General features: G+C 35.4%; 2 protein-coding genes across 2 annotated transcripts in view; one reads left to right on the top strand and one right to left on the bottom strand.

Moving 5' to 3' along the window:
- LOC128207850 (uncharacterized) overlaps nt 1-6,105 on the bottom strand; it is a 61,985-nt gene extending 55,880 nt beyond the window's left edge. The window contains exons 1-5 of the mRNA XM_052911021.1: nt 5,969-6,105; nt 2,620-2,783; nt 2,313-2,390; nt 1,741-1,866; nt 493-696 (exon numbers count right to left, since the gene is read on the bottom strand). Coding sequence (XP_052766981.1) covers nt 493-696; nt 1,741-1,866; nt 2,313-2,390; nt 2,620-2,783; nt 5,969-6,005 — 609 coding nt within the window. The 5' untranslated portion in view covers nt 6,006-6,105. The remainder of the gene's footprint in view (nt 1-492; nt 697-1,740; nt 1,867-2,312; nt 2,391-2,619; nt 2,784-5,968) is intronic.
- Nucleotides 6,106-7,668: 1,563 nt separating this feature from the next.
- Nucleotides 7,669-21,070, top strand: LOC128242777 (cytochrome b-c1 complex subunit 2, mitochondrial-like). Its single transcript, XM_052960095.1, has 14 exons — nt 7,669-7,809; nt 8,052-8,111; nt 9,294-9,452; nt 9,738-9,802; nt 10,102-10,158; nt 10,555-10,688; nt 11,183-11,280; nt 11,456-11,627; nt 13,781-13,847; nt 14,597-14,738; nt 15,458-15,538; nt 17,058-17,134; nt 17,313-17,466; nt 20,677-21,070. The coding sequence occupies exons 1-14, from the start codon at nt 7,768-7,770 to the stop codon at nt 20,770-20,772; spliced, it is 1,404 nt and encodes a 467-aa protein (XP_052816055.1). The 5' UTR covers nt 7,669-7,767; the 3' UTR covers nt 20,773-21,070.
- The last annotated feature ends 668 nt before the right edge of the window (nt 21,071-21,738 follow it).

Below are 21,738 nucleotides of genomic sequence, written 5' to 3'. Positions count from 1 at the left end.
ACATCGACAAGGAGACAGGTCTCATACTAAAATAGAAATATGACATAAGCAAACAATATGATGTCATCGTTTCTTGTTGTTGAGAACAGAAGAGACCAGCTCACAGTGTTGTGTGGGTCATAGCTACTTCTACAATAATTTAGTTAAAATTACATTTCTTTTTTGCACAAAACACATTTGGTATGATCCTGGCATCTGATGATTCAAAATTATACTCTTAGATTGATTCTGCTCAAACAGTTTAACCCCGTTGACTCGAACAAGCTTGGCTCGGTTTCCTCATTAGCTCGAACTGGATTTAAAGAACCAATTTCTTCATACTGCAGGTAAGTATTCCCCCTTGGCTTGAACTCCCCGAGGCTAAAGGTATTTTTGCTGATCCCTGGAAGTTCCAGCCAACGGGGTCAGACTGTGGTTGTTTATTTATAATCTGATTGAAACAAGTTCTATCAAAACCTTCCTTTTTCCTTTCTTAATTACAAAGCCACCAACCTCAGTCTCCTTTGATGTAATGCTCTCCTGTACGTCATGGAAGAATCTCATACAATCCTGGCAGTATGTTGTGTTCTTGGCGACACGTGACCCGACCGCCTGCGTTCCTTCAGGTGTGTACAGCTTCGTGGGCTCAGGATTTGGCGTCCTGGCATCCTCCAAGCCCGGGCAGAAGCCGACTGCTGTGCAGATCATGTCTGTGCTCTGGTTTGGGGAGGAGACATGGTAGATACATGAAGTGTTTTTTTTGTGTTTTTATTTCCGGTAACATTAAACATTCTACTTAAATGTTCTTCATGTAAATGCTTTAATATTAACCTTTACATACATACAAATGTACATGTAGTTGGAGCTAGTCAGATAGTGGAGTATTCAAATGCAAAGAGTAGAAAAAAAAATTAACATATGTTTTCTGGTGGTTTATAGAGTTTATCAGTGAAATAAAATTGATATTTCACTGTTTTAAACAGTGAAAATATAAAATTGATATTTTTCAATGTTTTGAAATTTTAAGCCGATCACAGTTCCAAATCAAATGTCAGTGGCACAGGGCTAGGACACAATTTTAATGAAGTCATTTTCTAAATCACATTACTTGCGCATGCGAATAAGGGTGTTTTTCTACAAAAGTGTTATTAAATGAACCAACTTCAGGCATACAATAAAAAGAAATTTGTTTGTTACAGTGTAAGACATAATATATTTCGCCTCTTGAACACCAAAAGTGAATATTTCACTTGTGGCTATCCCACTCATGAAATATATCTTTTGGTGCTCATTCTGTGAAGTATGTTATACTATTTTACTAGTTACATTTGTGTAGACAGGTTCCATATTTACTAACATCTTAAATCTAAAATCTAAGTTTGAGACTCATACAGATTTTTTTTGTCTAAAAATCAATGTGGCATCTGGCGCTGTATTCAATAAGCAACTTAGAGTGAACTTAAATTTAAGATTAGAAACAGTGTTTTGATTGGCCTGTATATTTAGTGGACCAATAGGCTGAATGGAATCATTGAGGCATGTCTAAGGATAAGGATAAGATCAATATTGAAATCTGCCACAAATACAGTCAATATTACCATAGATGCTTTGTGAAAATGGTAATTGAAGTGTAGTTTCATATTTTCAATTCAAATATTACCTCTTTAAACCTATTCATGAATCCTTAACAATCTCGAGGAACTCAACAAAACCAGCATGATTTAACAATAGAAATTATCTACAAATATCAAAGACACTTACTATATCATTGTTGATCATTTCGATAATTTCCGGCGCATACTCTGTAACAATGCCCTTGCATAGATCTATGAGATCAGAGTTAGGCAGGTAGGTGCACACGTTTGATAACAGGGATGCGATCTTAGCCTGAAAATATAGATGCATAATAAAATATGAGATAGTCAAGATTATTCTTTAAGGGGCACAATATAGGGTGATGCAAATATTTTTTTTTCAATTTCAATGCGTATAAACATTATATGATTGAGTGTGTATGCATGTGAATGTGTGTGTGTGTGTGTGCGTGTGTATGTGCGTGTGTGAGCATTATTGTTTCTGAATATATGTTTATCCTATCAAAATGCATAGATTTGTTTTTTAGGTTGAGAATTTATTATAAAACTGTGTACTGATACATGACTTTTTTGTGTGCATATATCAGTGAAAAATAAATGAGAAAAAAACCCACATCAATGCGTTCAAAATAATAACGTCAAATGTTAGCAGCTCATTCTGTACAGGTTTTATAGGCTTGAAAATATTTTAGACCTTGTGCTTTAGTTTTCATGACCCTTCACAAATAATGAACTCACCTCTGTCATCTTTTCATGGAGGACATCCTTCACTTCATTGACCAGCAATTCACAGTAGGTGCAGGCTTTCACTGAGGTCTGAAAAAACAACACCAAACACAAAGTAAGTAAAGTCTGTTTGTTGCCATTTGTATGCTCGGCCACATTGGTCTATAAATTCTGGGGAATTATTAGGGCAGATTTATGGTTTTAGGCAAACTTATCGGTACTCCACTAAGTTGATTTTTTAAACAAAGTGTTTAACATTTTAGCTGAGTCATCATAAAAGATGAAACCAAACTTCAACTTTGTCACTTCTCACACCCACCTTTTCCTTGTCTGCATCTGCAGGTTTGGGCAGGATCTGGTACTTCCATACAGTGCCCATACAGTGTTGGACAGCCCCGCATTGTCGGGCATGGCTGACGTGACTGCACCAATATGTTGGACCCCACACACATTCTTCCTGGCCTAGCAGGGCATCCCCAGCAACTATAAATAGAAATGGATATAAATAGAAATTGGGATTCCCCAGTGTTTGACAACTCGGCATTGTTGGGCTTGGGTAATTTGGCAACAGCAATATGTTGCTGTACATTTCTCTGAAGTCCAAAAAAATAGTGATCGAAATTTGAATAAAATTTAGAATGTTTAAAATGATAATCGTATTCATAATCATTCAATATAACAAACATAAATTTTGAGTGAAACACTTAAACTACTTACTAAATAATGGATTTTAATATGGAACATATCAATAACTGACAACAAGACAAGATTGTAAAAGTGTATTTAATAGCTGAAATGCACAAATATTAAGTCCTTGAATATTAACAAAATCGATGATTATCTCATAAGGTAGAAATACTGTGCATTCTGCACCTTATTTTTTCGATATTTATTCATTCTTATTAGAAAATTAAAACAATTGTATTTATTGTGGTACAGCTTATTTGGGAGTAAGAGTGCATCTTTAAAGTTACGACACTGTTAGAAGTAATGAATTGTGAATATGACCAACAGAAGGAGTGCCTACCACATGCCTCCTTTTTGAGTGCAAAAAACATACTTAAAAATGCAAGGCAATTTCAATGAAAGCAGTTCTTGCCTTCAAAAAAGATCACCATCACAATCAGATTTCTCATATAAAAATACTACATGTACAACAAATGTAATATATACGGAACAAAATCTACCATGATGATACAGCTGACTTTCAAAGTTTATGTTTTAAAATGTTTATTCTGAAACTTATATTTCATAAACATTATTCATTAAATATCAATACTGTTTAAACCATAAGAAACTGAATTAAGACCATGTGAGTGCTTTAAATGTAACTTGGTCCAAAGAGCGTGATTTTGAACTTTGTAACGCATGACTAACAACATAATGGAATTGCTATATTTAGACACAGGGGTAAAAATGTGATACTCAGTTTATATATGACAGATCTTTAGCCATTAAAATGTATGTACCTGTATTTAATATGGGTCATTGTGAAAATATACTACAAATACTTATTAAATATTTAAATACTGGCACATTTTAATTTAAATACTGGCACATTTTAATTTCTTGATATTTTTACAAGTTTGATGAAATGAAATTGTTGTTCAGCTTTTATAAGTTTAAATTTCTAAATTATATACATAAAAATAATTACATTATTTTTTAACTGACAATACATTAAAGGCACTTGTTCAAAGATTTTATATTGGCAACATTAATTTTCAATCTTTTTTTTAAGATTAATTTATTTTACCTACTTTTATTAACAAGCACCCAACACCTCTTTGTGACAAAAACTGGTAGATACTCAATAAACAGGAATTCATCAGTTGTACATGTATATCTTAATGTTTGGGCGTTACACAGTCATCATTAAATAAAAAACAATCATGTAATATCTCTTACCATCTAATCAGGGCTTTTTCTGCCCATTTTGGAAAAAGACCCTAAACATTTTGGGAAAACTTGTGTCGTAAAATTGGGAAATTTTACAGTAAAAAAAAAAGCTTTCCAGTCTCTGGCGTATGAGGAAATTACTTAATATTAGTTCCTTTTCCCTTTCAAAATACCTGAAAAGGCTGAAATATCAATTGCAATAAATCATGACAGATAATATTTCATACTGATCTCTGAATGTGATGTAAATCAATGTTTCTTCATTCAATTACTCCCAAAACTTTACAGCATCTTAATTTATTATGATGTTGAATGAACCAGTTCAGGCAAAAAGTCATTCATAACACAAAAATAAAAAACTTCTTTTTTTCAATTTTGATTGGGAATTTTTCTGAAGATTGGGAAAAATATCTTATATTTTGCTTTGGAAATGGGTCTGACAGTCGGACCCGTTGGCACTACAGAAAAAGCCCTGTTTGTTCAAAACAAACATTGCATATTTTTTTTGTTTTTCTTGAGATTTTACCAGAATGAAAATTAAATCTTATTCAGCCTCAGTAGCTATTTATAAAACTTTGAAAATTGTAAAAATAGAAAAACAGACCATGACTCCTGAAAATCTAGTTTTGACTTATCAGAATTAGGCCAAATTATCTTTTGAACTCCTGGTTTACTGGAAAAGTAAACTGTGGAGTAAACTTTCCGAAAGGGGGGCCTGGAGGGAGGCTCGAAGCCATGATCGCTAGAACACTAGCATGGCGCTCTAACCAACAGAGATAACTGGGCGGCTGGTTCTTACTCTCACACACTACACTCCTCCCCTCATTTAACTTTTAGGCCGATGGAGGCACTCCTGCCAATTACCATTGCCACCATAAAAGTATACCTGGGAGTAAAAGTCTGGTGTGGGGCTTGAATCCTGTCCACTAGAGCACTAGCACGTAGTCCAAATCATTGTACGTTGACGGATTTTTTTACGATTTTTGATATGGCAAATCCTTCATGTACAAATTGTTTTGTACCAAAAGTGGGTAGTTGTTCAGATCGAGATTCCGGGTTAAAGCATATTGCGTTCATAAAATATCATAAAAACAAGAAATACTAGATAATATTATTTTATGTTAGTTCCGTACACAAAAAATAAATATCTGTTTGATGGGATTTTCTTCATTTCATTCTGTCAAAACATAACCCAAGGCTGCAGTTCACAGTTTTACAACAATAGGAGCACTTTGGTCATGGCCGAGTTGTTAAGATTATTTACGAGGTCTATCACGAAGCTTGTTTGAGGTGGCCGAGTTACTACGATTGGGTCAAGTTGTTCCGCTTGGCATAATTGTTGTCTGTGTCAGTCAAGTTTCGTTTTATTGGAAAGGTAGATCATGTGTTTAATGCTTGTTTTGTGCAAAATAGCTTTGTACTTACATGGTAAAATATGAATATATATAAACCTTTATTATCCATATAACACGTCTATTATTTTAGACTACACTAGCACGGTGCTCTGCCACAACAAACTGAGCGAACCGGTGGCTGGTTCTTACCCACAAACACTACACTGGTTGGAAAATATGTTCCTTCACTCTATAAATCAAACCACAATCTTACCTTTGAACAAACATCAATAAACATACTCAGATACATCATACAGTGAAGAAAGGAAAACACATAACTGTAACTTAATAAATAATAAAATTAAAAAAAAAAAACAATACTCAGTATATAAAAAATGTTAATCCGATTGATATGTTCATTAAAGATTTATTTACCGTATCCAATGAAAGCAAGCAAGACAACAACGTTCATTGTTGTTGTTATTTTCGTGTTAGAAAGAAAATATCTTCCGTGATTTTTGTCAACAACTAAAAATCATGTGAGTATCACGTGACCTTTTGCCCTATTGCACGGAAAGGTAACAGTGTAGGAAATGTTTTACAACAGTGTTAAGATACCCATTTCTTTTTTTTATAGAACGTCTGAACGACATGCCTTGTGTTAATGCCTTTTGCTATTAATGTTCATGACCACACATTTTCGAGGTTTTCCTCCAATTTCCCCCCTTGTGGCTGTTTGTGCTTTAAGAATGCAAGAAATGCTAAAAGCAAATAACAAAAAGTGTTAAAATAGCATGATAGCAAAAATAATATTAAAGCGAGTCAAGGCTATTTCTTAATAGGGTCAATGAAGGTGCTTATATCATATAATTTACGGTACTATATCTATATTTGGTATAAACTTAAATTTTAAAGGCCTAGTTTAAGTCTTCTATAAGTGCCCCCCCCCCCCCCCCCACCAAAAATAAAATAAAAATACAACGTCTGTTAATTGATCTTAATAAAGATATCTTGAAGACATCTTAAATTGATTTGAAGATGTCTCTAATTAAGTACTTGTTTAAAATATGATTACATAGCTATATTGTTAGCTGCATGGGAGTACGAACATTATTGAGACCCATTTACTAGCAACATCCATGGCAGCTGTTGCTTTCACTGATAGAATTAGAGAGACCTTCAAACCAATTGAAGAAAGTTCTAATTAATAAGGGCAACAATTATTTGATAGATAGCTCAAGTTTTGATCTTCCAAAATGTATTTGATGATTCTTCTAATTCTATTAATGAGCTCTTAATTCAATGGTTAATCTTGAGCATTTATTCGGCTGAATTTAAAACAACACAATGTATTAAAATGATATGAGGACTCTGATTGCTTTGGAAATACCTCCATATGACTAATTAAAATTGTGTGCTCTATTATTCAGTTAATTTCCAGATATCTTCAGCTCTTCAAGTGATTTGGAGATATCTTTAATTCAATTGATGATATCATTTATTCAATTTAAGTTCTCCGTAATTGAATTGAAGAAGTATATAATTGTTTAAAAAGCTCTTATTAGTATTTGAGTTAATGTTGAGTTGGCGTTCGGTCCATTGGCATTGTGCCCGTTAATGCAAAATGAATGGGTAAATTTGTATCAGAACCTGATATTTTACTCCAGATGTATTTAATTTATTAACACAGTAACTTGGCACTTTCAACAGTTTTATTTTAAACTTACAATTACACCTTTTACACATTATTAGGATAAAGACATCGGTCCATTTAAAAGTCCTTTCAACTACAATTAAAGAGTTAATGAGGACTACAATAAGATAAGTTTTGTGTAGTATTTAGTAGCTCTTATTAGTTCGTCTAAGCTATTTTTCTTAGTAGTTCTTTACTTTTTATCGTAGTTGCTTTTACTGAGCAGGATCCAAAAATAGCTGCTACACGTACTGTACACCCTTTTCAGACAATTTGAGGAATGCCGATCATTTTAACGTTTTAAAAAGCAGGCATTGCTGAAAATTTTTAACTGCACAAATTTCGTACCGGTCTCAAAAATAGACCGGTGTGTTTCGGTAAGACCGGTGTGTACACAATGCACAAATTTATCTGTTTTCGAAATTCTTACACTTTGACCATGCTAAATGTTACAACTTGAAAGATTTGCGTCGACCGCTTAGTTTCGCCATTTTGGCCGTCGTTCACCTTCACTTTGGAAATCGGGCCAAATTTAAAGAACATGGCAACTCCGATTTCAAGAGCCATATGCAATTCTGTAAAAGTAAATATCTATTAATTGTTTGTACCATATTAATTTAATATCTTGCGTCACAGTTTTCTTATAGGGGGTTGAAAGTAGTCTCGCCGCGTTGTAAACAATCTGGGTGGGGAAACCATCAGTTCATAAAATTTGTGCTGGTAAATGAGCTTAACACAGTCAGTGTAGCCCGTGGCAATTTTTGAGTCGATAATGTTCTGTATTGAGGATTTGATTTCACTTATTTTATTTATTTCTAATTTCAGACGAGATTTGGCGTGCGGAATTATGGTGCTGTGAGCCCGGCTGTTAATACAGCAAACAGGGTTAGTTTGACAGTTAACCAGTGCTAACAGGCGTTTTCTGAGTTGGATCACAGATTATATTACATTTATCTGTCTAAGCTGGTTAGGCATATTTTTTGCATTGAATTTGTTGACAGGATATCAGTGGTCGAAATTAGCAGAAGCCCGCAAGCCCTGTACTGGTAAAATGTCTACCGGGCTTGCTCAAATTCTGCATTTTATATAGCAGGGCTTGTTCAAAAATTTGATGCCAAGCAATAGTATAAGAATTCGGGCTCGTTCATCCAAAAGTCTAATTTTGGATGACTGGGATATGTTGTTATAACTTTATAACGGTTACTGGCTAAGGTCACAAATCCGAACAATTTTTGCAGTTTTTCACAATTATCTTGGGGAGTTTTTGTTGCAGTAAGTTAAAATTGTGATGAAACATCTTTGGTTAATGTGACAACATCTGTCAAATTACAGATTCACGATCTCATCAATTTTATATCAAAAATCGTTCATTTTATAGACAGTAAATCACCCTTAAATTTATGCTATGGAGGGCACAAATACCGAACACTTGAAAAGTGAAAATACATGGGCATACAATTATAATCAATAAGTATGCTATATTAAATAAACACTTAGCTGCAAAGTTATTTACTGCAAAGTTATTTATTGTTTCCGATGTTTTTCAAAACATGCAATTCAAATGTAAAGCGCGATTCCTATTTATAAATATCTTGAATGTAGGTCAACATAACTGCAAAACCTAAATATGCGAGTGCGCCCACTGATGTGTGCTACATTTTGATCTTTAAGCGTATAAACATTGAATGGCATTTTTTTAGAAAAATACTCAACAAAACAAGATGAAACTTCGCAATTGTGACCAAGGCAAGCCATTGTATTGATCTAGATCATCAAATAATCGATTACAGTAAACAAGCGTGTGTTTTAGCTGGTGTTCGGGATTTGTGCCCTGTTCAGAAATGTACTGTCAACCAGTATGCCTTAGAATTTAAGCACGATAGGTTTTAATATTCAAGAAAAGATTAAAACAGTACAATAAATAGATGACCGACTCAGCATCAACTGTTATTTTGAATGAATTTTTTGTTAGTGACTAAATGAAGAAACTAGATGCCCATAATAAGATTCTGGAAATTCATAGTTGTCAATTTATTTCTTTACTGAAGAGTTAAAATTTGACTTAAGGCAAAAGTTGCTGAAACCACTGCCAAAGACTGGAAGATCATTCAGAACTTGGATGACTCCCAACTTACACGAGTTGTTGTCGCTGTGAGAGCTGGATCAAGACACGAGAGTCGAACAAACAGGGGGATCACACACTTCCTCAGACATGCCATTCAGATTGTAAGTAAATACTCATTTCTTAACCTTTTAAAAGTCTTTTCTAGGGATTTTGAGAGAAGTATTTGCACCTAAATTTACAAAATAGTTGTTGCTTCATGAATTCGGAATGAAAACTCAGGAATAACTTTTTAAAAATTTGGAATCCTTAAACTGTAGATAATCCATTCATTTATGATATTCAAAAGATATGAATGGATATTTAAAAAAGAGATAGTTCCAAGTTGGAACCTTCAACCCAGATGGACAAAACTAAAACTGTAACTCCCAAATGCCTTTCATCTTCAGGGAAATGCCAACACATTTGCCCTCAACCTCTACAATACACTGGAGGTGGTTGGAAGCACATTCTCGTGAGTACAATGTTAATATGATTTATTTACTGAATGTTTATTCACTTCAGTGGTCATAATTAGCACAAGCCCTGCACTGGTAAAATGCTTTCACCCGGCTTATTCAGATTATGAATTTTATATAGCAGGACTTGTTTAAAATATGTTTTATGCCAAGAAATATTGTTAGGCTTATTTATTGATCAAAAAGTCTAATTATGAATGCTATTTCTTTACCATCAAAATGATTTTGTTTTGTGACATTGGTGAATATGTATTTCATTGTAATGCTAAGTTTCATGAATGATTGTGTGTTTCAGTACAAACACAGGGAAAGAGACAGCATATCTATGTTACAGTGGATCTAATCAGTATGGGTAAGTCAACAGCCTAGTTAGATTGTCTATTATGTACTCTGCACAATGCTGGAAAATATTCATTTGAAAGCACCCCGGAGGTCTGACTGGTGAACTAAGAAGTTATACATTATTATGATTTTTGAACAAGACAAATTTGGAGACAATTCTTAGGCAAGATGTCCATTTCACTTATAGCATTAAACTTGTAACACAACCAATATCACTTATATAGTAGCAGAAAAAAGAAACTATGCATAAGCAAACAGCAGCAAGGAAAGGTCTGATTTGCATGAAAGGTCAATGTCGCCCTAAAAGGCCAGTTGGCTGTCACTGCAATGGAGCCAAATTGGGGATATTTGTAATATTTTTGTGACAGCTTTTTGTTATTGGGACAACTGTTTGTTTCCATTGCAGGATGGAAGCTGTTGAGGCAGTATTACGGAACGTTTTCCGCGCTGGGTTCTCCGATTTAGACTGGGCCGCATTCGCAGGTTGTCAGAATAAAATGCTACATGATTTGCAAATTCTTAGCAACCAGCCTAATGTCAGTAAGTATTTTGAGATTTTGCTTTGCTAGTTCAAAATGTAGAAAATTTCAAATTTCAATTAGGGCTATTCCTTTTAAACATATAACCCCTACAGAAGCAAATTTACCCGTTTTGGGTCCAAAAAAGCGAAAGAAGACACCCACCCATATACTGTTTAAATATTTGCCTTCCCTCTGTGGGTTATATTTTTACTGGAATTGCCCTATCCATCCATAGGTCATGTTCGTGCGATTATGGTACTGTTGATGAATTTATTAATCTTTGTACATTTAATCTTGGAAGTATGAAATGATTGTGTTGCGTTAGATTATGTCATAAATATATTTAAAATTAAAACTTTTGTACATTTACATTATTGTTTTTCGGCTGTCTGATATCGTGTTTAAACATACTACTGGTACATCCCTTTGTCAGAAAATCTTTGAAGTGATAAGTATTTAAAAGCTTCATCATAAATATGTGAATGTATAATAGGAATCACTGTATTCTTTTAGAATTGATGGAGAACTTGCACTCAGCAGCTTACAGAGACACCCTGGGAAATCCTCTGTATGCCTCTAGAAACTTCATCGGCTCATTCACCAAGGAACAGGTAAGAGCATTTATTGTGATAAACAATGGGACGATTTTTCAGAAATTTGTTATGATTAACAGTGGTGTTAACATGATCATTGTAAATTTTAAAATCTTAATTACTCTAAAAAATTCATTGACACAATTGTAAATTTCTTGATGCTTTTCAAATTCTGTTTATATTTTCTTTGCAGACCAGTGAGTTTATTCAGAATCACTACAGTAACAACCGGGTTGCCATTGTAACATCGGGTGTGGATGAGGAACTGTACCAGTCACTGACAGGATGTCTGGACGGGTTCCCACATTACGCGTACAATAGGAAGGGAGCAAAATCCAACGATGAGAAGGCGCGTTATACCGGAGGTAATAACAATGATTTAGTGATCGCAAGACTTGCCTGACCAACAGCCCCCAGTATGGTACCGTAAATTTTGAGTGGGTTTGGTATTTTTTTGAAAAAGTTTGCAATAGATAAAGATTAAAAAATATGAAATATAAATGTTCAGGGAGCTATTTCAATCAAGATTAGAGTTGTAAATTGAAATTATCTTAGTCCCATAGTTTCATTTTGCAACATATTTGTGAAAATTGAAGTCAACATTGAAAAAAAAAATTAACACAAAGTTGAGGAAATAAATATAATCTGTGACGTATACACTGATTTAAGGTAAGGGCTATTCCGGTATACACTGATTTAAGGTAAGGGCTATTCCGGTATACACTGATTTAAGGTAAGGGCTATTCCGGTATACACTGATTTAAGGTAAGGGCTATTCCGGTATACACTGATTTAAGGTAAGGGCTATTCCGGTATACACTGATTTAAGGTAAGGGCTATTCCGGTATACACTGATTTAAGGTAAGGGCTATTCCGGTATACACTGATTTAAGGTAAGGGCTATTCCGGTATACACTGATTTAAGGTAAGGGCTATTCCTGGAATAGCCCTAATTTAATTTATGACTAGAATCCTTTATTTAGCCAGCCGCCAGTATGGCTATTGCTGCCAGTACAATGCTGGTGATGAATAATGTGTTCTTATTTTGGGTTCTACTGTTTGTATTATTTGGAAGAAACTATCCAATATTTCAACTGAATCGGATACTTCAAATTTATGAAAGTAACTGTATATAGTATTTGCAGTTCTTTTGTCTTCCATCTGAATAATTAATATCCTTGTATATTAAGGTTGTATCTCAACTTGATCTGCATTTATCATGTAATTTCATAGTTACACATACAGTCAAACCTGTATTAAGTGGCCACCCTTGGGAAATGATCAAAGTGGCTGCTTAAGACAGGTGGCCACTTAATCCAGGTTTGACATTTCCGCCACATTAGCTTTATTCAGAGATGGATTATGTATCTTGACCACCACCTCACACCTTAATCAATAACATCTGTATCAATATTATTGAAGAAGGTCAAATACAAATACATTTGTATAGATAAGATAACTTTATTTCAAATTTATAAATAAAATACATAAGATAAATTTTGATACAAGGCATAAACAAAACACACCACATATCAATTACACAATTACATGTACATACACATTTTTGAGTTCACTTTTTAAAGTAGTCCGTACATTAAATAAATGTTGATGCATAGCATAAATAAAACACACTGACACCACATATCAGTCTACACATTTACATAACTACATGTGCATACACATTTCTTGTAATTTCCTCTGTCTTTTTGTGTTAGGATTTCCATTGATTTCAGTCCGTCCACAGTTAAATTCCTTGGTAAAACTTTTTCCACTACGGCCGTTTTTTAATAACTTTATTCACTCGACAAGTTCTTTTAGAGTCAAACACTTTCGATAAAAAAAAATTCAGCCATAATCAAAGTTAAAAAAATATTAAGAACAATGCATTGTGACTATTCGTTCGTAGAAATATAAATCCGTGCACTTTGAAAAATAATATAGAAAAATCGTAACTCGTTTCACGCCGTCGAATGACAATGCAAACTGTGAATTTAAAATGACCGTTTTTTTGTCGGTATTTAATAATAAACTTCTTTATTATTTAATTATCGTATTAATTGTGTCATTAATTGTGTCAATTCTGATCAAAACATTCGCCGACATGTAATAAACATTATTTCTCGATGAGTAAACACGCATGACAATCGTGTGATGCAATATTCATTTTCATTGGATGACGGAAATACCCGAGGCCGTCGTTCTTTTCCGTAAACTTCTATTCGCAATTAAAGCTGTGTATCGGACAAATATATCAGCGGAGGTGTCAGTGACAAGGGATTAGTGGCTGCTAATTAGTGATTATATGGCTTCATGGGGACAAAAATTAGTGGCCGTGGCCGCGTTAGACAGTTGGCCGGTTAATGCACGTACATTATATAGTAAAAACGTACGGGGGGAATTTGGAGTGGCCCGTTAAGGCAGGTGGCCATTTAAAGCAGGTGACCGTTCAACCAGGTTTGACTGTATCTTCAATGTATTGATTATATCAAAATAATGAGATTGGTTTCCATGGTTACAGGAGAAGCCAGGGAGGAAAAGCCAGACCTAGATGCAACATATGTCGCCGTGGCAACTGAAGGACCCAAGTAAGTGGAACTAATACATCGATAAATGAGGGATAATTTGGTTCCTAAGGCTGCATATACATGTACATAGGGTTTAAGCCAGGTTTTAAAAAAGACAGGGTGCTGTAAAAGAGGTACAGGGGCTAAGAAGAAAAGGGCACATTGTATTGAGCTGTGAAGAACTAAGTTGGGTTGAAAGCGAAAAGGTTCTGTCTGCTTCTTTAATTAATGTCACTTAGAACCTTTTCGCATTCACCCCTTGACAGTTACTGTCTTGAGCATCATAAAAATGGCAGAAAATCTAGGAATCATGTTTAATTGAAGTTATATATTTGACTGTCTTTAGCTTTTAATTCTATGACGGTTCTGCAGTTTGAAGGTGCCATGCAGGGCACCGTTAGGGCAGAAGCATGTTTTAAAAAAAGGACAGTGTGCAGCACCCTTCCATAACTCTTTTTCATTAGGAATTGTAGCAAAAAAAAGATGGGTAGACACTAAATGGAAAGCTACCAAATAAAATTATTATTGTATATATTGCAGTGATCATGATTTGCACTGGTTTAGCTTGTAGCATTGATGCCCAGCCCTGGTGTAACTGTGGCTTGTTCATCCATAAGTCTTATTTTGATTGCTGTTATTGTATATTTTAAACTGGTTTAGCTTGTAGCATTGATGCCCAGCCCTGGTGTAACTGTGGCTTGTTCATCCATAAGTCTTATTTTGATTGCTGTTATTGTATATTTTAAACTAGCCCCTCTCGTACATTTCAGACTGGGCAGCCAGGAGGCTCTTGCAGCCGGTGTTCTGCAGGCAGTGTTGGGACAGGGTCGACGTATCAAGTACAGCCTCAACCCAGAAGGGCCTCGACTGAATACAGCTGTCTCCAAGGCACTTGGGGACACAGTGTTTGATGTATGTAACAAGGCTGCCTTTGGGGAATGGGACCGGGGCCCTCAAAAAGTTGAATTTAGGGGGAATTTTGCAACGTGACAGAAACAAACAAAAAACACATTTTACTGCAAATTTATGTAAAATAAATATATTAAAACACAGTACACAATGTGCTTATAATTGTTGAACTTTTTAATTAACATTAGACCTGCAATAATTTTGTTCAATCTTTGAAGATAGGGAATGGAATTTTAACCAAAATGTTGGGAACCAAAAAATCATCAAAAGACTGCCCAGAGTAGTATTTTCCTCAAAACTTGCGTGGAGCTTTGGTAATTCTAATAAAAATCTTTGTTCCTGCAAACTTAAATTTAAATAAATAAATTAATATGAGATTTTAAGTGCAGCAGCCATCTTAAGAGCAGTGACTATTTTTAACACCATAGGCAGAGCATTCTTATAAATGGAAAAATTGGGTTTTAACTTCTGAGAATTTACGATGCATTAAATAGGCTTCTTGAATTTTGACAAATGACTAGCTGCTCTATAAACCATGGGCCGAATGTTCAGAATTTAGTTAAAGTTGAAATAGCTGTTATCTTCTGAATCGTTACTGTTCTGGTTTATTGGATACACCTGTGATCGCATTGTGAACAAACAAAACTCAGAATAATCGACCCATGGATAAATAGATACCTATGCATAATATATACTACACATATTATTCCTTTCCATTTCAGACAAATGCATTGAACATCAACTACTCAGATTCAGGACTGTTTGGCTTCGTTGTAGCTGCACCCAGTGACTCAATCAACACAGTGAGTGAATTAGACCTTCTAGTTTCATTTGCTATATCTTATTCATTTGAGACATTAAAGAAATACTAAAATTAATTTTAAAATTTAAAAAAAAAATGCAGAAAATACTATTTGTATGCTTTATAAATCGCAAAGTCATTATTTGATCGTTGGCAAATTAAAATTTAGCTAGATTTTTGAATTTTAAAGATCTATTTGGAAAAATCTGGAATATTAAACCCTCTTGAAACAAACTTGTAATATAGTATGAATAACGTATCTACAATGATTATAATAAATATAATTTAATGAAACAAATGAGAATATTACACAAAACATACCAAAAAAAAATGTGACTAAAGCTGGACTCTCACACATCTGTCGGTTTGACAATGTTTTTATGCCCCCACAAAGTGGCGGCATATAGGGTTGCCCTTGTCCGTACGTACGTACGTCCCGAAGATTGTTTCCGATCTAATTCTTGAAAACCGTTTGTCCAATCCTCACCAAACTTTAAACACATGTTTGTGACCATAATATCTTGATCAAGTTCGATAGTCATGGAAATCGCTTTAGTCATTTAGGAGTTACGGCCCTTTTTTGCCAAAAATTCCCGAAGATTGTTTCCGATCTAATTCTTGAAAACCGTTTGTCCAATCCTCACCAAACTTTAAACACATGTTTGTGACCATAATATCTTGATCAAGTTCGATAGTCATGGAAATCGCTTTAGTCATTTAGGAGTTACGGCCCTTTTTTGCCAAAAATACTTCAAAAATATATGTTTCCAATCTAATTCTTGAAAAGTATGTGTCCAATCCTCATCAAACTTTACATACATGATTGTGACCATAATATCTTGATCAAGTTCGATAGCCATGGAAATCGCTTTTGTCATTTAGGAGTTACGGCCCTTTATTTGCAAAAAAAGACTTGAAAAATACGTCCCGAAGATTGTTTCCGATCTAATTCTTGAAAACTGTTTGTCCAATCCTCACCAAACTTTTAACACATGTTTGTGACCATAATATCTTGATCAAGTTCGATAGCCATGGAAATCGCTTTAATCATTTAGGAGTTAGGGCCCTCAGATTATCCTGAATAATCATTATGGCTTATTTTCTGTGACAAAAAATCGAAGTGGGGGCATCCGTGTCCTATGGACACATTTCTAGTTGGTTTTTATCTTTGAATGGCCAATTTTTGTGTAATGAAACCAGTGATACAAGACTGCTGAAATAAGATCAGATCTCAGTTTATCATATTTTCATATGAAAGTTGATGTTTTATGGCAAAAAGCCTTACTAATGCTTTAAGAAAAATGAAATGTTCAGTAGTTTACCAAACATTTGATATCTGTTCTATTTTGAGTTATCTAATATGACTAAATTAAAGACATTGATGCCAAAATCGGCTGATTCAGGGACAAATGTTTGAAGGAGTGTCAAAACATACAAACTGTGAGACAGTGCAGCTGTAGGATTGTTTGAGAATTCAGGGTTTGGAATGGTCAATGCAAATTCTACAATTTGTTTTCCAGGCCCTTAGTGCAACCACTGAGGCGTTTGCCAATGTTATGAAAAATGGCATCACAGATGCGGAACTGCAGGCCGGAAAGTAAGTCTTACTGATTTACATGTACTGGGTATTTATACATGTACTGGGTATTTAAAGCTGTATGGTGTGTTTGAATTAGGTAGTAAAAGGGAGTTATTGTGTATTTTATTTCATACTGTAAGGTCTTGTTTACATATTTTTCCCTTTGCTTCACTGCATCCAGATGAATATGTTTAAGGACAAAGCTAGCAACTGCCGTATCTATGACCCTGGAGAGCAAGGAAGCCCGTATGTTTAGCCAAGCGGAACAGTCCCTGGCAGGGCTCCCAATTTCTACCCCAGACCAGATCATCTCTCAGATCAACAAACTTACGGCAGCTGACGTCAACAAGGTGGGTTCTTGTGTTTAACTTTAAAAGGTTAATTCAGTAATTCATTTTCAAACTGCTCAAGTTCATCCCTTGAGACTCATATATTTCACAACCTTGGGTCAGGAGCAATATTTGGAGTCCCAGGCATCATATTAACAAAACCCAGTGCATTCTGGGACAGTGCATCCCCAGGCTGCTCATATTAAAGAATATAAGTTATCTTCCATGGCTGCGAGTGAAAGATAGGTTCATCCCAACCTGAGTGTAGGGTGTTTTACGGATATAAGATACATTTTTTATGCCCCCGAAGGTGGGCATATTAAAATCGCACCGTCCGTCCGTCCGGCTCTGGAACTTTCCCTTGTATGGACAGATTTTAAAATAACTTGCCACATGTGTTCCACATACCAAGACAACGTGTCGCGTGCAAGACCCGTGTCCCTGCCTCAAAGGTCAAGGTCACACATAGTGTTTATTCACAATGGAGTGCTGCATATAAGGACATAGAGTATAGATTGCCGTGTCCGAGCTGTAACTTTCCCTTTTATGGACAGATTTTAAAATAACTTGCCACATGTGTTCCACATACCAAGACGACGTGTTGCGTGCAAGACCCATGTCCCTACCTCAAAGGTCAAGGTCACACTTAGTGGTTATTCACAATGGAGTGCTGCATATAAGGACATAGAGTATAGGTTGTCGTGTCCGGGCTGTAACTTACCCTTGTATGAAAAGATTTTAAAATAACTTGCCACATGTGTTCCACATACCAAGACGACGTGTTGCGTGCAAGACCCGTGTCCCTGCCTCAAAGGTCAAGGTCACACTTAGTGTTTATTCACAATGGAGTGCTGCATATAAGGACATAGAGTATAAGTTGTCGTGTCAGGGCTGTTACTTTCCCTTGTATGGACAGATTTTAAAATCACTTGCTACATTTATTCCACATACGAAGACGACGTGTGGTGTGCAAGACCCATGTCCCTACCTCTTAGATGAAAGATACACTAAGTGTTTATTCACAAGGGAATTCTGAATATAAGGACATAACAGTGTAGGTTGTCAAGTATGGGTGGTATTTTTTTATGTTCAGAGGCAATTTAAAATAACTTGCCATATGTTTTTGACACGTGAAGGCAAGATCAACTTTTCATGTACTGACCTTGTTCGTAGGTCAATGTCACATTCTGGGGCATTCGTCACATACTGTGACAGCTCTTGTATTACATATGGGTACCATTTTTAACCAGGTTTTCAACGAAAACCGGGTTATTAGAATGAGGTTGTCGTTGGGCGGGCGGGCGGGCATCAAACATTGGTTTCTGTTCAATAACTTTAGTTAGCATTGATAGATATTGACGAAACTTGGTGTGTAAGTTGCTTATGTGAAGAGCTAGCTTGGGATTGCTTTTGAGTGGGGAGGGGCTAAGGTCAAGGTCACTATTACTTAAAATAGAAAAATGGTCAAGGTCGCTGTTACTTAAAATAGAAAAATGGTTTCTGCCCAATAACTTTAGTTAGCATTGACAGATATTGATGAAACTTGGTGTGTAGGTAGCTTATGTGAAGAGCTAGCTTGGGATTGCTTTTGAGGGGGTGGGGCTAAGGTCAAGGTTGCCTTTTACTAAAAATAGAAAAATGGTTTCTGCCCAATAACTTTAGTTAGGATTGATAGATATTGACGAAAGTTGGTGTGTAGGTAGCTTATGTGAAGAGCTAGCTTGGGATTGCTATTGAGGGGGGGCGGGGCTAAGGTCAAGGTCACTGTTACTTAAAATAGAACAAGAGGCCCAAAAGGGCCCATGCTCTACTGGCATGGCTTTTGTGGTCATATCAATCCACAGCATGTATGTATGGGTAAAAGGCAACAGACATATAGTTTATGATTTGTGTTTGGGTTACCTGAAAACGTAGCACATTCAACATCTGAGCCCAGAAAGTATTGTAAGCAGATTAGTTTCATGAACTATTTTAATATGTGCCAAGTAAAAGTCATCTGATAAAAAAAATTGCTTTCAAAACTGTACTCATAGTAAAAAATTCTGTAGTTTTAAAAGTTAAAAAAAGTTGGTCAAAAGGTCAAAGTCAAGGGCATCCTAGGACAACGTTGATCAATTTGAACATACATTCACAATCAATTGTGCTGAGATGGATGTGCACAACACACAAAAAGATTTTCAAACCTTTCCAGATTTATGTTTACCAAACCTGTGAACCCTGGGTGTGGCCAGTAATGACACCAATAGCATAACTTAAACATTCACAACCAATTTTGTTAAGATGAATGCACAAACTACAGAACTTAAAGCTAAAAAATGGCCTTTGGGCTTTGAACAAGAACAAGGCAGAGTAATTCACAAAATCAACTGCAGAAGCAAAAAGCAAATTGTCTCTCAAAATCCAAGACTTGCAAATTGTCTATCTTAACTCTAGACTTGAATTTACATGTACATGTAAACTTGGCTAAAAATAGAATTCGCTCATGCAGACCTGGCTAAAAATAGAAAGCATTTCTTTAAAACTTTCATGGCCCATAATCTAGGCATTCATGGGCGGATTGTTTACACAACAGCATTTTTTTATACTATCAAGGGACATAATCTAGGCATGCATGGGTGGATCTGGCTTGGTTTTCGAAAGGAACCCAGCTCTAATGGATATCTAGATACTGTACAAGTTTCTTCGAGATACAATCAAAACTGAAGACTGTATCGTGTTCACAAGCAATTGTTTACAGACGCACGGATGCACATACTACGTACACATTACCATCGCATAAAAATGGTTTCTGCCCAATAACTTTAGTTAGCATTGACCGATATTGATGAAACTTGGTGTGTAAGTTGCTTATGTGAAGAGCTAGCTTGGGATTGCTTTTGAGTGGGGAGGGGCTAAGGTCAAGGTCACTATTACTAAAAATAGAAAAATGGTTTCCGCCAACAGTAATTTTCAGTTACTTCTCTTTTTGATTAAAGTAAAGATAAAGTCATACAACAAATTAATTGGCTATAATTTCTGATTGCCCATAACAAAAACCTGGTTTCGTCGCATTGCGGCGCTTCTAGTTTTTATCTGTGCCCATGGGCAAAATAAGGATTACCAGCATGGCCAAAAATTGGGATCTACTTATCTGGGGCAGGGGCAAATCAGTCAAGTATAGAACTAAGTATGAGTAATTTCCTTTTAAACACGACTTCTATTTTGTATTCATGGTTGTATTCCTATTTACAGGTAGCAAAGCAGCTCTCCGCAGGAAAGTTCACGATGTCATCTATCGGAAATCTGGCAGGCGTACCTTACCTTGACGAATTGAAGGATTTAAACTGACAAACTATACTAGAACTAGATCTATAGACAATTCATTTCATTGTGTTGCAAGCTGTGATTGAAGTATGATAACAAAATATTTTTTGGACATTTACGGCAAAATTTAAAGATTTGGATAAAAGTTTGGATCCTATTTGGCCGTTGAAAAGTGTGCTTTGTTCTTTTTCTGTAAAGGTATTAAATTCCAGGTAAACATTTGTGCTAATTGTAGTATGACAGTGTTTGTTTAAAATTGTGAATTATTGCATTCATTTGAATGCGATGCATCTTTTATGAAATAAATAATTTATTGTTAAAAGTTGTTTTCAATTCCATCTCCTGCATTATGTAAAATTTACACATATTAATAACCGAGTCCATTTGTGCATTTGTTAACTGGCTTTACCAAGTCTTTGCCGGAAAATAACACCAGAATAGTTTGACATGTGATCATGAAACTTCATTGATAGGTTGCCCTTAACAAGTAGATGACCCCTGCATTGTTTTATTAGTCAAAGGTCATGGCCAACTTTGTGTGCTCAAAAACTCGACAGCTCTATGACTAAGGAATTTCTATGGTAGACTGTACTTTACAAGTAGATGTCCCCTTATGTTTAGAAATATAAAGTTGAGAACTTGGTTAACCACTCTAGGACCATGAATGTGGTAGATTTTGTATCTGGGATAAGGTCAACTTATTCTGCCTAAAAACTCATTGAACTTTGGATTGTGAAACCTCAGGAGTAGATTGTACATGATCAGTAGATGACCCATATTGGTTTAGGGGTCAGAAGGTGAAAGGTCACAGCCAATAGTGGTATAAAAGTTTGGCCACACTTTTATTAGAGAATGGTTTGACCTCTAGGGCAATGAAACTTCTTTAGTAGGTTGTCCTTTACCTCTATTGTTTGAAGCATTATTTAAGTGTTAAGGTTGCAGCCAATGTTATTTAGCAAATATTGTCTGAAAACTAGAGAACAGCTTGAC

Source organism: Mya arenaria, chromosome 2 (assembly GCF_026914265.1).
Source record: "Mya arenaria isolate MELC-2E11 chromosome 2, ASM2691426v1".
NCBI lineage: Eukaryota > Metazoa > Mollusca > Bivalvia > Myida > Myidae > Mya > Mya arenaria.
The sequence above is the reverse complement of the archived record's forward strand: the minus strand, read 5'-3'. Positions and strand labels throughout refer to the sequence as shown.

Bases quoted from the DNA above. Each gene is read 5' to 3' on its own strand.
- LOC128242777 (XM_052960095.1), top strand. From the start codon at position 7,768: ATGGCAACTCCGATTTCAAGAGCCATATGCAATTCTGTAAAA. The intron at 10,689-11,182 runs GTAAGTATTTTG...GTATTCTTTTAG, and splicing joins TAGCAACCAGCCTAATGTCA to AATTGATGGAGAACTTGCAC. The intron at 11,628-13,780 runs GTAATAACAATG...CCATGGTTACAG, and splicing joins GAAGGCGCGTTATACCGGAG to GAGAAGCCAGGGAGGAAAAG.